The sequence below is a fragment of the Polyodon spathula genome, chromosome 34 (genome assembly GCF_017654505.1).
Source record: "Polyodon spathula isolate WHYD16114869_AA chromosome 34, ASM1765450v1, whole genome shotgun sequence".
NCBI classification, from domain to species: Eukaryota; Metazoa; Chordata; class Actinopteri; order Acipenseriformes; family Polyodontidae; genus Polyodon; species Polyodon spathula.
The window spans coordinates 1924429-1939697 of NC_054567.1; the positions used below are offsets into that span (position 1 = coordinate 1924429).

A 15269-nucleotide genomic window follows, 5' to 3' on the forward strand; every position below is an offset into this window, starting at 1 on the left:
ACTGTCTATGCTGTTTAATAAATATTGAGGCAAAATTCTGTTTTAAATTCTTAGGATGATGATCTAACAAAATAGTTCATTTGTTTAGGATAGAAAACACACACACACACACACACACACACACACACACACATATTCTGGCATCAATGTCTCTGAAACTTGGATTCGATTTCCTTTTTTTTTTCTAGACTGGCAGTGTCTGGCTTTCTTTTCCCCAGCGTAAATCCCTTCTCTGCTGGAGTAAACCAACAGAAAGCCTCTCAGAAACTGTGCTGTAAGAATATTTTAAGTGTATCAGCCCCACTGCTTCGCTCAGCAGTGCCTGATCTAGCATTCCAGAGTCAAGCAGAACTGCACCTCAGCCAGACCTCGAGGTCTTGCAGTTACAGCAGGGAGTTGAGCAGCTTCCTCGAAGCGCCTTCGCACCAAGCACTTCCTTCTGGAGAGTGGCCCCTCAGCCAGGCTGGTAAATAGAAAATCAGATGCAGATGCTGAGTGCTCTTTGTGCCAAAGATCTGTCGCTTGTAATATTGTTCTGCAGTTGTACATTACAGCAAGTCCCTGATCCCCAAAGTTGTTAACAATCTAGCTTAGCATAATCCTAAGTTTTATGTTCCACTTTTGGAAATTGTTTTAGTTGAGGATTTAGGTGCACATTTGGAACCATTTGTCCAGTTTCTGGAGCACACATGCACAACACAGAGAAATTCTGTGCTTCTGGATCACTGAGTGGACAGGCCTCTCTAGAAGTGACAAAGATCAAAGTAGCACCAGTCATGTAAGAGATGTCTTGTGTAAAATGAGCTCTGACAGTCTCTATCCAATAAACAAATAGGCTGAGGTCCGTCTCCATTTGAAAAGGATGCAGACTGAGTAAAGCATTGGAACAGTTACAGCCTGTCCCAATTAGAGGGGAAGCCCTTGACTTCATGATTTCTCTCAGACTTTGGTCACTGGAGGTCCACAACAACATAACTACTTCCTAGGTCAGGATGGAAGAAAATGAAGGGGCAGGCTTTAGACAGTATTATACTGTACATCAACAAGCACTGCTTTTCCATTGTTTTCTGTGGAGGTCTACCATTCTGTTATTACTCAATAACGAACACACCAATTCATGACACCTGTTTTTAATCGACTGCTTACTGATGAAACTCTTCTCATGGCTGCTCCAGTTCTTCCCTTAAAAAGTTAAATGAGTGGACTGCAGACAAACAAGGGTAAATAGGAAAGTAGCTTTAACAAGTTGTAGTATGGGAGTGATGATGGCATTGCTGTGGTGTAGTCTTTTGTAATATTGGAAATCTTGTTCAAATAATTGGGGTTCTATTATTACTTTGTGACATGCCACAGCAGTGCATCGTACACAGCAGTGTATCCATTTATTTGTGGCAGAACCTTAATGTCTGGAAATTATGGAAATTAGAGAGCAACAGAAAACATGAGAAATAAATCTTGAAGTACCCTCTTATAAAACAATTGAAGTTAAGACTTTAACCTATTTAAATGTTTGGAAGATGAAGGATGTCTGGCAGCTGGAAATGTCACCACCTTTTGTAAATTCCAGCTGGTCTTCCAATTCGAAAGAGACAGAAACATTACCACATCATGCAACCACACTGTGGCCTCCAGGTCTACTGTTTCTAAAGTTTGAGAATGAGGCCTGTGGAATGCGACCCGTCTGATTTCTGTGGAGGAAGTGGATGAGGAGGTTGTACCTTTGTTATTGTTTTGAAGCAGCTGAAGCCCTCGTCAGTATTCTAACTATATAGATATCTCTCTGTTTCCATACATGTCCATACTATAAGAGCAACTTGGCACGCAGAAACAGCAGAGGATGGTATGGAATGGTGGCCACCTTGTGTCAATAGCAGATTTCATAGCAGACTGAATAGCATGTGTTGCATGTATAGACAGGGACTCTGTGACACAAGCTGGCAATTATAAACCAAGAAGAAAGCTGAGCTACTTCCCAGAGCCCACTGTGAAGTGCGTAGGGGACAATGCAGTGAATGGAGCAGCGGTTCCCACTAACACTTTTAAAGAGCCCTTCATTGGAACTCATTTGACAGTAGTCTAGATGTTAATGTAGACATTTCTTATTATTCTAGATTTCAATTACATGAGAGTAGATGTTGAACTTCATGCTGATTTGAACTCGGTTTTCGACAAGATAAGCACCAACTAAGACGTAGCTTTGCAGTAAACTAATATGATCCATCTGCACCTCCCTCCATTTGCATTGTTTTACATCTGATGATGTAGATATCCTTCTGTCTGGTGTTGATTGCTGAAGTGTAATGCTGGATCAGCTCATTTTGCCTCCCCAGCGCATCAGCACACACAACGGCTGCGATGCTGGCTCCGGGGATCTGAATTGAGCTAAGTAGGGTACATCTCTGGGGTCTTCAAGTGGGCACCTTCCATCCTCGTTGTTTCGTTGACTGGCCCACAACACCTCAAGAGGGCTCAACAGTGATTCTTCCGTCCCAGCATCACCCCCTCCATCCCCTACTCAGCTCAGCCCGGCTTACTTACCTGTACATAAGCGTTGCTTTCTTTCTATTGTTCTTGAGATCTCCATCCAGAATCTTTCTGTCTCAACCACAGCCAGTTGCTGCTCCTTTCTGCTGCTTCAGATAAGCACTAACTAAGACATAGCTTTGCAGTAAACTAATGTGATCCATCTGCATCTCCATCCATTTGCATTGATTTCCATCTGATGATGTAGATATCCTTCTGTCTGATGTTGATTGCTGAAGTGTAATGCTGGCTCCAGGGATCAGCTCATTTTGCCTCCCCAGCGCATCAGCACACACAACGGCTGTGATGCTGGCTCCGGGGATCAGCCCAGTGCGGTCTCCCCAGCACATCAGCATGACAACTGCTTGGATTGAGCTAAGTAGGGTACATCTCTGGGGTCTTCAAGTGGGTTCTAAATGAGAACCACAAAAATGTTGAACCCAATGACTTGATTCGTTGAAATGTTTTATGTTTACCAGGGCAGTCCCTTAATCACTTCAATTAGATACATCAGAGATTGCAAGGGTGTTAACCATGGTTTTAAAACCTGTTTCTTCACCTTTCTTTTTTTGCTGTAGTGGTGTTATCACTGATCTCCCTTTTTTCTTCTGTTATCTGCTGGTATTGTATTCTTCAGTTTGGAGTAAGCAGCTATTTTAAAGACAGCACAGTAGATGAGAAGTTGCTGTTGCTGCCTGTTCCCTAATAACTTTGTGTTGTCATTCAGACTCATGCCAGTTGTCTCACTGCAGTCAGCCCCACAGGAGAGTTACCAGCATGCTGCAGCGGCCTAGGGCTATTGGAAATATCAGTTCAGTACAGAAGAGCGAGCCAATGTTATCAAGTGATCTGCCACTTTCGTTTAATGTTCAGATACATCCAGCTCTTCAGTTTGCCCACATGGTTTCAACAGAGTGTAGTAATAAAGCTGTCAGATGATCTGCCACTTTGGTTTAAACTGCTGTTCAGTAGATGGTGGTGGAGCTCGAACTGAAGAACTCAATATTTTAGTAATTGAAATAAGAATCTTAAGTTTAATAAGTGTGATTGCAAACTTTATAAAAGGAACAGTGAGAAAAAAAAATCATCAGTAATGCCTTTAAAAAAAAAATGTTCTTGGTTTTCCAGTTGCGTTCATTATTCTTGTGAGGCCACTGAATGCCAAGAGCCGCTCATCAGAAATGCAGATCTGGACTGTGTCAGCCGGGACTTCTTCAACGGTGATCAGTGCACCCTGACCTGCCACCGAGGATACGTGCTGCAGCTGCACCGGGACGATGACATCATAAAGAGCCAGGTACGTGCCCTGTCTGCCCAGAGATCACTGCATCCATCTGCTGACTCTATGAACTGGGATTCACAGACGTGCACGCACTCACACACACACACACACACACACACACACACACACACACACACACACACACTCTCTCTCACACACACACACACACACACACACACACACACACACACACACACACACACACTCTCTCTCACACACACACACACACACACACACACACACACACTCTCTCTCACACACACAGACTAGCTTATGAAAACAGCAGTTAAGTTTTTTTATTGTACTCTGGGGTTATGTTTACTAAGCAGTAAGGGAATAAATTAATGCTAACAGTAAATGGGGTGATCTGAGGCATTGGCTTTGGTTTTTTACTTGTTTTATGTAATTTTGGTAAACTGTTTCCTGGTGTGTTCGAAGGAAGAAATCGTGGGAATGCATGAAAAAAAAATAGAATTGTATAGATAGCACCGTGTAACAATTTTTATTTATTTTTTTGTTCCTGGTAGTAAGTGTTATTTCCTAATTGCTTATGCCTCAAAAGTATAGAAAATGGCTATTTTTCCCCACAAACTTTGCTTTTGTGACCAGGACAGGTAAATTTCAAAATATCACTATTTCCAATGAGAAAACGGGCGAATTTGTGTCTTTTCGTTCACATAAAGTCAGAAAAAAACAACATATGAATCCAAATTAACATGTATTTATACTAAAGTAATACAAAAATGACTACAAAAGATTTAGAAGTGAGTAGTTTTTCGAGATTTACGATTATACTGTAAATTTACTCAATTATATAAAACGGTATCTTTTTAAGGCTTGTTACAATAAAGAAATGTAGCCCTTTTATAATGTAGGGTGTTTGGCACATTTTATTTGATTTGTACAGTGGCTTCTTACAGCTAAGAATATCTGTTTATTTCTTTTTTTCCAGAAAGGTGGAAGGTTTGTATCTTCTATTGATTTGATAGTTGTCCAAATCTGTCAATCTATTTGCTGCTAAATCGTTTGAAGAAGTAGTAGCATGCTGTATTCTAATTGAGATTTTAATGATTGTTTTTCTTGTATTCTCTAAAGTAGAGCCCTCAACACTGTACAAAATGTTACATGCACAGTTACTGCAATATCTGTGTATATACCCTGTGCAAAATGTTATATGCACGTTCTTTATATGCACAGTTCTTGCTGTATCTGTATTCTTTCCTAATCTGTCGCCTTGATAAAGGAGTAAAAAGCTTGATGCTGGCACTGTAGAACAGCAGACCAGTATGGTTCTTTACTTCAAGTAAAAACTACACAGCTGTGTGTGTAATAGATATTAACAATAACATGCTAATGAGTGACAAACCGCTGCACAGAATATAGTGATTAGAATCTAAAGAAAGTGCTGAATTAATTGATTCTGAACTGGAGCAGACTGCATCTGCCTGGAAACCGGCTTCCTTCTGTCATTCTTTGGGATCCTGTTCAGAAGACGTCAATCTCTCACCTTATACTAATAGACCCGCCTATGAATAACAGGGAGGCCCTCGCTGTGACTGCAGCTCCAGAGATAGGAGGAGAGCTTGCAGGATGGGGGTTCAGGGAGGCCAGTGTCCAGCCAGCGTCCATCCAGCATCCAGCCTGTTGTGATTCTATCTAGATCCATTGGCAGGACAGTCAAACTGAATCTTCCATAGAGGAGATATGGGGTGGCTTCTGTCCCCTGTATTTTCCACCAATTCAGTAGCAATTAGATACCCAACCACAGAAGCAGCTTTATACTGAAGTTGTTTAATTTCATCTACAGTACTGTAATGCACTGCCAACATTCAGACAATTTATATTTTATCTGTATACTACCATTCAGAAAATGTACTTGTTTTGAACTTCTAATATGAGCTAGGATTCAGAATTAATATTACTTGTTTGAATACTGTTTCTGATTTATTGAATACAGAAATAACAGGCAGTATCTTATTTTACAAGTAACAAGAAACAGATACCCATACACTCCCTGCCAACCCCACCAGTCCACCAGACTAGAGGGGACCAGCGAGAGCCGAGGGTTCAGCGATGGATGTCATTGTACAGAATGCACATAAGAACATAAGAAAGTTTACAAACGAGAGGAGGCCATTCGGCCCATCTTGCTCGTTTGGTTGTTAGTAGCTTATTGATCCCAGAATCTCATCAAGCAGCTTCTTGAAGGATCCGAGGGTGTCAGCTTCAACAACATTACTGGGGAGTTGATTCCAGACCCTCACGATTCTCTGTGTAAAAAAGTGCCTCCTATTTTCTGTTCTGAATGCCCCTTTGTCTAATCTCCATTTGTGACCCCTGGTCCTTGTTTCTTTTTTCAGGTCGAAAAAGTCCCTTGGGTCGACACTGTCAATACCTTTTAGAATTTTGAATGCTTGAATTAGGTCGCCACGTAGTCTTCTTTGTTCAAGACTGAACAGATTAAATTCTTTTAGCCTGTTTGCATATGACATGCCTTTTAAGCCCGGAATAATTCTGGTCGCTCTTCTTTGCACTCTTTCTAGCGAGGTGACCAGAACTGAACACAATATTCAAGATGAGGTCTTACTAGTGCATTGTATAGTTTTAACATTACTTCTCTTGATTTAAATTCAACACTTGTCACAATGTATCCGAGCATCTTGTTAGCCTTTTTTATAGCTTCCCCACATTGTCTAGATGAAGACATTTCTGAGTCAACAAAAACTCCTAGGTCTTTTTCATAGATGCCTTCTCCAATTTCAGTATCTCCCATATGATATTTATAATGTACATTTTTATTTCCTGCATGCAGTACCTTACACTTTTCTCTATTAAATATCATTTGCCATGTGTCTGCCCAGTTCTGAATCTTGTCTAGATCATTTTGAATGACCTTTGCTGCTGCAACAGTGTTTGCCACTCCTCCTACTTTTGTGTCATCTGCAAATTTAAAAAGTTTGCTTACTATACCAGAATCTAAATCATTAATGTAGATTAGGAATAGTAGAGGACCTAATACTGATCCCTGTGGTACACCACTGGTTAGCACACTCCATTCTGAGGTTTTTCCTCTAATCAGTACTTTCTGTTTCTACATGTTAACCATTCCCTAATCCATGTACATGTGTTTCCTTGAATCCCTACTGCGTTCAGTTTGAGAATTAATCTTTTGTGCGGGACTTTGTCAAAAGCTTTCTGGAAATCTAAATAAACCATGTCATATGCTTTGCAATTATTCATTATCGATGTTGCATTCTCAAAAAAATCAAGCTGATCTCCCTTTTCTTTCTAAAACCATGTTGACTGTCTCCCAAGACCATGTTACCATATAGGTAATTTTCCATTTTGGATCTTATTATAGTTTCCATAAGTTTGCATATAATAGAAGTCAGGTTTACTGGTCTGTAGTTACCTGGTTCAGTTTTGTTTCCCTTTTTGTGGATCGGTATTACGTTTGCAATTTTCCAGTCTGTCGGTACCACCCTTGTGTCAAGAGACTGCTGCATGATCTTGGTTAGCGGTTTGTAAATAACTTCTTTAATTTCTTTGAGTACTATTGGGAGGATCCCATCCGGCCCAGGGGATTTGTTTATTTTAAGTGTTCCTAGTCCCTTTAACACTTCTGCCTCGGTTATGCTAAAGTTATTTAAAACTGGATAGGAACTGGATGACATGTGGGGCATGTTGTCCGTATCTTCCTTTGTAGTTGTCCGTATCTTCCTTTGTAGTGAACCACACATTCTTGTGATGATTGTGTGAGCCAGACATTTAAGTGTTAAGCCTGTTTGGTCCAGTTAGCATCTCGCTCTACTGTGCATTACTGTATACTGCTAATTGCACAATAGAACTATACAGTTACATCTACAGCCAGTAGAAATGTTACTGAATCGAATTTGACTTGCTATGTGTTGTGGATCAGTTCCATACCCGCCTTTAACTGAAGTAGGCTAATGAATGCTTTGCATATAACAGAGTGTGCGAGAAACCACAACCCTTACAATCATGTAGAAAAAGTGGCCTAGTGTATAAACAGAATACACTGAAAAATGGGTCTCAATGATTGATCATATGAACTACCACTTTGCTTGGGTTTCATCGACTATGATAAAGCTTTGACTGTTTACACAAGATCTGTATTAAGCTCTCTGAAAAAACAAGGAATTTAAAAAACATACAAGACATGATCAGCACCATATACAGTACAAGAATGCAACATCCAAAGTAAGACTCCATAAAAACAGCAACAAAATCAAGATTAAAAAAGGAGTTTCTCAAGGAGATACAATTTTCCAAAAGCTCTTCACGACCACCCTAGAAGACATTTTCAAAACACTGGATTGGGAAAATAAGGGGCTGAAGATCAATGGAGCCTACTTGAATCACTTACGATTTGCTGACGACATCCTCATATTTACAAACAAGAATACAAGAACAACACGAGGCTAGCATCAAACTGGGCTTGAAAATGAACCTGAAGAAGACTCAAGTCATGTTCAATAAATATACCACTCCACAGGCAATTGAAGTCAATGGGATCAAGCTTGAAGAAGTCAGTAACTATGTATACTTAGGACAGTTAGTTTCGGCAACGGAGAACTAAATATGCAAAATCAACAGAAGAGCAAACCTGGGCTTGAGTGCCTTTAGAAGATGAAGCATGGTTCTGAAAGGCAAACTGCCCTTATGCCTCAAGAGGAAGTCTTCGACCGATGCGTGCTGCCAGTGTTAACTTATGGACGTGAAGAATCTTGGGGAGGCCTTCATCCAGCAGTGGATTGAAAAAGGTTGAAGATGATAGTGATGATGATAATGATATATATATATACAGAATGTATATACATACACACACACACACACACACACACACACACACAGTTCTCCAGATATGCTACGTAAAGGGTGTTTTATACATTGAAAAAATATGAACGATATTTAAATTGAATGCATAAAGAATAAACACAGCAATTTTGTTGCACAACTTGATTTACATGTTATTAAGATTCTTGTACTTTGTTGGTTTCTAGTGTCTCAATGATCAATTGTGAATACGCTGCATGCGGTAACTAGAGAAATGATGGGACAGTTTGTAGCCTGCCTGGGAATTGCCAAAATTAGAAGAAAATAAATGTATGGTTGATTTCACTCATTTGCAATGCATGTTTGTGACTGGGGAATAAGCGAATGGATTCTTGATTTTGGATTTCTCAGCTCTGTTTTAGTCCCCCTCAACCTAACATACCAGTTTACCTATCGGTCAACTGAATCGATCAGGAATATAATACTATTGTTTCTTTACAAATATATGGCATGGACATGCAGGTGTTTTGTTAAGTATATCCAATCTGCAGCATTAGATATTAAAGCATGAAAGTTCTGTTAATGTTTTTATCTGCATCACAGATATAGTCGCTCCATATAGGTAGGTACCTGATTTTTTCTGTGAATTTGAATCTAGTATTAGGGGGTTGGCTTGTTTTTGCCAAGGTGTTGCAGGGAAAAACTAGAGGCATCTGTGTTGAATTAGAGGCACAGTAGCCAGTGGTCATTAAAAAGCAGTTGAATTGGAACGTGCAGCTGTACATTTTTAGAAGGAAACTATTTGCACGCTGTGTCTTCCCAATAACAGCCCGTCCAGTAGGGAGACTAAGAATGTGTTCGGTGGCTGCCTCCTCACATGGGTGGGGGGTGGTATCCAGACTTCCCCACAGGGGTGGGAGGGGTGAAGAAACAGCAAACACGCCCCTGTAGGGTTTCCACTTGACAGATCTCTGTTTGCAGGCCGTGGTCTTCAATTCCTTCTGCAACAATGGACTGCTGTATCAATAGGCCTATCAGTACAGATGCAGGTGGAATTGGTTTTGACTGAAGATGAGGAACACAGATGACCTTTGACTGCTGGTCTTCAGTATCTTTTAGCTATTATTGATTACAAAGCAGCTAACCTTTGTTGTGTGTCTGAAAACTACACTGGAAACCATAGCTATAAACATTTACATATGGTTTCAAAACCAATTCCTGCCTCCATAATAACTGCTTTGTTTGTTTCATTTTAAGAGCCATATGTTTTCTAAACATTTGAAAGATATTTTCAAACCCTGTTTGTGTAACACTGCAATACACAGTGCGGGTCACTCAAGACTGTAAGCTTGCATGCACATGCATGACTTTCAGTGTACTTTTAGTTTTTCTGTATCTTTATTCAGTCTGTCTAAAGCCAAATTAACAGTGACAGCACCTATATTAATATGTTTATCTTGTTAGAAAGACACAAAACAAAATAAAGGCTATTGAAACTGACTGATATTCACAGACAGGCCTGATAAAAATCTGAATATAGTGCCATAATTACCTTGAATGAGTGTAATCCTTTCATAGCTTCTCACAGATCTGACTGGAGTTTAAGAGGAAGGTTCAGTGTAATATCACCAGCTGGGAATCAGTCTATCAGCAGCTCACACCTTGACCCTCTGACATGTTAACAAAACACAATGGGATGCTTTTGCATGTACTAATGTTAAAAGGTGAGAGTGTCATGTCTGCCTGCTTAACTGGAAATGCTGTAAATCAGTCTGCTGACTTCAGCCGATCCTTTAATCAGCAACTGGTCGTTCCCACACGTTCATCTTTTCTTTTTTTTTTCTCCCCTCAGAAAGATAAATGCTATATGATGAATATATTTGCAGAGCTAGTTCCTAATTGCCTTTTTCTAGGAACTTAATTGGAATTTCTTTTAAATATCAACCTGTTTTAAATGAATATTTACCACATTCTTCTAGCAGTGGTATTACATGTACAATGGTTCAGTGGGCTGCAGTGGTACAATTCATGACAGAATGGTACAACAGTGAACACATATTAACACACCCACGGTAGCACATAGCTTACTGTTTTGTGATTACACTATGTAACACAATTTTTGTTCCTGGGTAGTAAGTGTTATTTCCTAATTGCTTATGCCTCAAAAGTATAGAAAATGGCTATTATTCCCCACAAACTTTGCTTTTGTGACCAGGACAGTGATATTTTGAAATGTACCTATCTCCAATGAGAAAACGGGCGAATTTACAACATAAGAACATAAGAAAGTTTATAAACGAGAGGAGGCCATTCGGCCCATCTTGCTCGTTTAGTTGTTAGTAGCTTATTGATCCCAAAATCTCATCAATCAGCTTCTTGAAGGATCCCAGGGTGTCAGCTTCAACAACATTACTGGGGAGTTGATTCCAGACCCTCACAATTCTCTGTGTAAAAAAGTGCCTCCTATTTTCTGTACTGAATGCCCCTTTGTCTAAACTCCATTTGTGACCCCTGGTCCTTGTTTCTTTTTTCAGGCTGAAAAAGTCCCTTGGGTCGACACTGTCAATACCTTTTAGAATTTTGAATGCTTGAATTAGGTCGCCACGTAGTCTTCTTTGTTCAAGACTGAACAGATTCAATTCTTTTAGCCTGTCTGCATATGACATGCCTTTCAAGCCCGGAATAATTCTGGTCGCTCTTCTTTGCACTCTTTCTAGAGCAGCAATATCTTTTTTATAGCGAGGTGACCAGAACTGCACACAATATTCAAGATGAGGTCTTACTAGTGCATTGTACAGTTTTAACATTATTTCCCTTGATTTAAATTCAACACTTTTCACAATGTATCCGAGCATCTTGTTAGCCTTTTTTATAGCTTCCCCACATTGTCTAGATGAAGACAAAAAAAGGTCTTTTTCATAGATTCCTTCTCCAATTTCAGTATCTCCCATATGATATTTATAATGTACATTTTTATTTCCTGCGTGCAGTACCTTACACTTTTCTCTATTAAATGTCATTTGCCATGTGTCTGCCCAGTTCTGAATCTTGTCTAGATCATTTTGAATGACCTTTGCTGCTGCAACAGTGTTTGCCACTCCTCCTACTTTTGTGTCGTCTGCAAATTTAACAAGTTTGCTTACTATACCAGAATCTAAATCATTAATGTAGATTAGGAATAGCAGAGGACCTAATACTGATCCCTGTGGTACACCGCTGGTTACCACACTCCATTCTGAGGTTTTTCCTCTAATCAGTACTTTCTGTTTTCTACATGTTAACCACTCCCTAATCCATGTACATGTGTTTCCTTGAATTCCAACTGCGTTCAGTTTCAGAATTAATCTTTTGTGCGGGACTTTGTCAAAAGCTTTCTGGAAATCTAAATAAACCATGTCATATGCTTTGCAATTATCCATTATCGATGTTGCATCCTCAAAAAAATCAAGCAAGTTAGTTAGACATGATCTCCCTTTCCTAAAACCATGTTGACTGTCTCCCAGGACCCTGTTACCATATAGGTAATTTTCCATTTTGGATCTTATTATAGTTTCCATAAGTTTGCATATAATAGAAGTCAGGCTTACTGGTCTGTAGTTACCTGGTTCAGTTTTGTTTCCCTTTTTGTGGATCAGTAACTGGATGACATGTGGGGCATGTTGTCAGTATCTTCCTTTGTAAAAACTTGTGAAAAGTAATCATTTAATATATTTGCTATTTTTTTTTCTTCATCTACGATTTTGCCATTTGTATCTCTTAAACATTTAATCTCCTCTTTGAATGTTCTCTTGCTGTTGTAATATTGGAAAAACATTTTGGAATTGGTTTTAGCTCCCTTAGCAATGTTCATTTCTATTTCTCTCTTGGCCTTTCTAACTTACTTTTTGACTTGCGTTTGCAGTTCTGTGTACTCTTTCTGTGTACTTTCTTTTTGGTCCTTTTTTACCGCTCTATAAAGTGCCTTTTTTCGCTGAATATTTTTTTTTAATTGATCTATTAAACCATTTTGGCAATTTAGTTTTACATTTAGATTTGTCTACTTTAGGGATGTAATTGTTTTGCGCCTCTAGTACTACATTTTTGAAGAACAACCATCCTTCTTCTGTGGGTGTTTTCTCTATTTTACTCCAATCTACTTCTGTTAGTCTTTGTTTCATACCTTCATAGTTTGCTTTTCTAAAATTGTAAACCTTAGCTTTAGTCATTACTTTTGGGGATTTAAAAAACACGTCAAATGAGACCATGTTGTGGTCTGAGTTTGCCAATGGTTCTCTGACCTCTGTTATAGTTATTCTATCTTCTTATTTGAAAAGACTAAATCAAGGCATGCCTCCCCTCTAGTCGGTGCCTTGACAAATTGTATTAGGAAGCAGTCGTTTGTCATTTCCACCATTTCTATTTCATTCTTCGCGCTACCCACCGGCTTTTCCCATTTTATTTGGGGGAAGTTGAAATCCCCCATTAGTATGGCTTCTCCTTTGCTACACGCATTTCTAATGTCATTGTATAACAGATTATTGTGCTCACCGTCTGAATCTGGCGGTCTATAGCATGCTCCTATTATTATGCCCTTTGAATTTTTGTCCGTTATTCTGACCCATATTGATTCGGTTTTATTTTCTTTGTCTAGGTTTAACACCTGGGCTTCAAGACTGTTTCTTATGTATAGCGCTACCCCTCCTCCTCTTCTGTCCTGCCTGTCTTTCCTATACAGTGTATACCCACAAATATTATATTCGTCCCCATCACTCTCAGACAACCACGTTTCTGTAACACCTATCACATCATAGTTACCTGTTAGTGCAGTAGCTTCAAGTTCTAGAATTTTGTTTCTGATACTTCTGGCATTTAGATAAATACATTTAATGGTTGTCAGCTTAGGGAAGAAGTCTTGAAGGTACTTGAAGGCTGCCGACTCCTTATGTAGAGCTCTGACAAATCGTTTCATAAGGCCCAATTTGATGTGCAGTGGTGGCATCAGCACCTTCCGGGGGTCCACCTGTGGCTCCCACTTGATGTTGTTCCTCCCCACAGAGAACTCGGTCCACTGTGGCCAGTCCCACCTGTGGTAGTGCGCCTTGCCCTCCCTGCTGTCCCAAAGGCAAAGATAGCAGGGAAACTTGGTAAAACCACCTTGGAGACCCATCAAGAATGCCACCATTGCAGCCTCTTGATGCCATCTCAGAAAAATGCAGATATGTATCCACTTAGGCAGCTGGAACTAAACTGAACTGGTGGGCTTAAGGCCCCTGTATTTATACTACTATTTATATTACTGGAAAGTTCTAGAAAGTTCTAGAAGTTACTCCAAGTTTACTCAGCACTGAATCTATCTGGAATGTTCTAGAAAATAGGTAAATTTCAAAATATCACTGTCCTGGTCACAAAAGCACAGTTTGTGGGGAATAATAGCCATTTGCTATACTTTTGCGGCATAAGCAATTAGGAAATAATACTTACTACCCAGGAACAAAAATAATAATAATTTGTTACACAGTGTTACTATTCAATTTAGCAATATAGCAATGTTTTGGAATTGCTCGTAGTTCTGCAAATGGTTTCTTAGGGTTATATTGTGATATTGTAATGGTGTTTTTTTCTTGAAATACAGGTTGAAAAACTCTCAATTGAGTGCTATTGAATAATAAACAACCCTGAGAAATAGTGAGGGGCTCAGATCACAAAGGTTGATGGGGCACTTGGTGACTGAGATGAGAAACTGATTTGAGATGCATTCTAATTGTATACTGGACCTGATGTTGTCAGAAAAGTAAAGGTGAATTATTTGGATACATTCAGGGAAATTAATATACCACTGTGGAAGGGTGGTAGGTAATTCACTGACACAGGAGACAGACAGGTGAATTTGGCAACACCGCACAGGTGCCCAGTTTTATTTCAGGGTGCTGGTTTTTCTTTAGTCCCGCAGATGGCGCTGTGGGTCCGTGGTCTGATTTACCAACGATGGTAAACAGAACCACGGGCATACCAAGCGATGGTACACAATACCGGCGCCCTTACAGGTGCTTCGAAACAATAATTCAAAACAGAAGGCACAAAGAAACAGGGAAAATAAAACAGTAACAAAAACTACAAAGAAAAGGTGCTGCACTTTGCAGCGATATCCCGGTCGCCACTGCCCATGCAACCCGGATCACCGTCCTACACTGCCGGCTCACTAGCCTGTTCTGATATACTCATCAGGGGTCTGCCCAAGGGTTCCCCGCCCTCAATATCTCGCTCTGAACCTCCGTTTCTTTCTCTCCCACTGGTTCTCGGTCATTGACCAGCGCTTCCGCACTCTCAGCATGTTTAACAGGGCAGACCTGAGAAAACAACAGAGCGTTAATTTATAGGGCTAACAATCTCCCAAGATTCGCCTCTCAGCCATTCAGAGAGGGGGAAAGTCCACACACCCACTTTCCCACCTCCCCGTGTCACTGCCATGACTCACAGGCGGTTGTTGGACGACTACCGCCCTCTTCCTGCAGCCTGTGAACACACCAGCAGAGTCAGCACAGATCTCTCCCTGCTACAACCACCTATATTGTTTTTAAATCAAAATATAGCTTAAAACAACATGGCTTTTTTTGCTTATATTTTTCATTGGAAATCTTGACATAACTAATTTTCGAATGAATGTGCCACACCGCATTTAAGATCAAAA

The 15269-nt window shown here is 40.0% G+C and overlaps 1 protein-coding gene across 1 annotated transcript in view; it reads left to right on the forward strand.

Moving 5' to 3' along the window:
• Positions 1-15269, forward strand: part of LOC121303634 (pappalysin-1-like) — a 188830-nt gene that overhangs the window by 124362 nt on the left and 49199 nt on the right. Inside the window, exon 14 of the mRNA XM_041234437.1 lies at positions 3652-3820. Within this exon, the coding sequence (XP_041090371.1) occupies positions 3652-3820 (169 nt within the window). The remainder of the gene's footprint in view (positions 1-3651; positions 3821-15269) is intronic.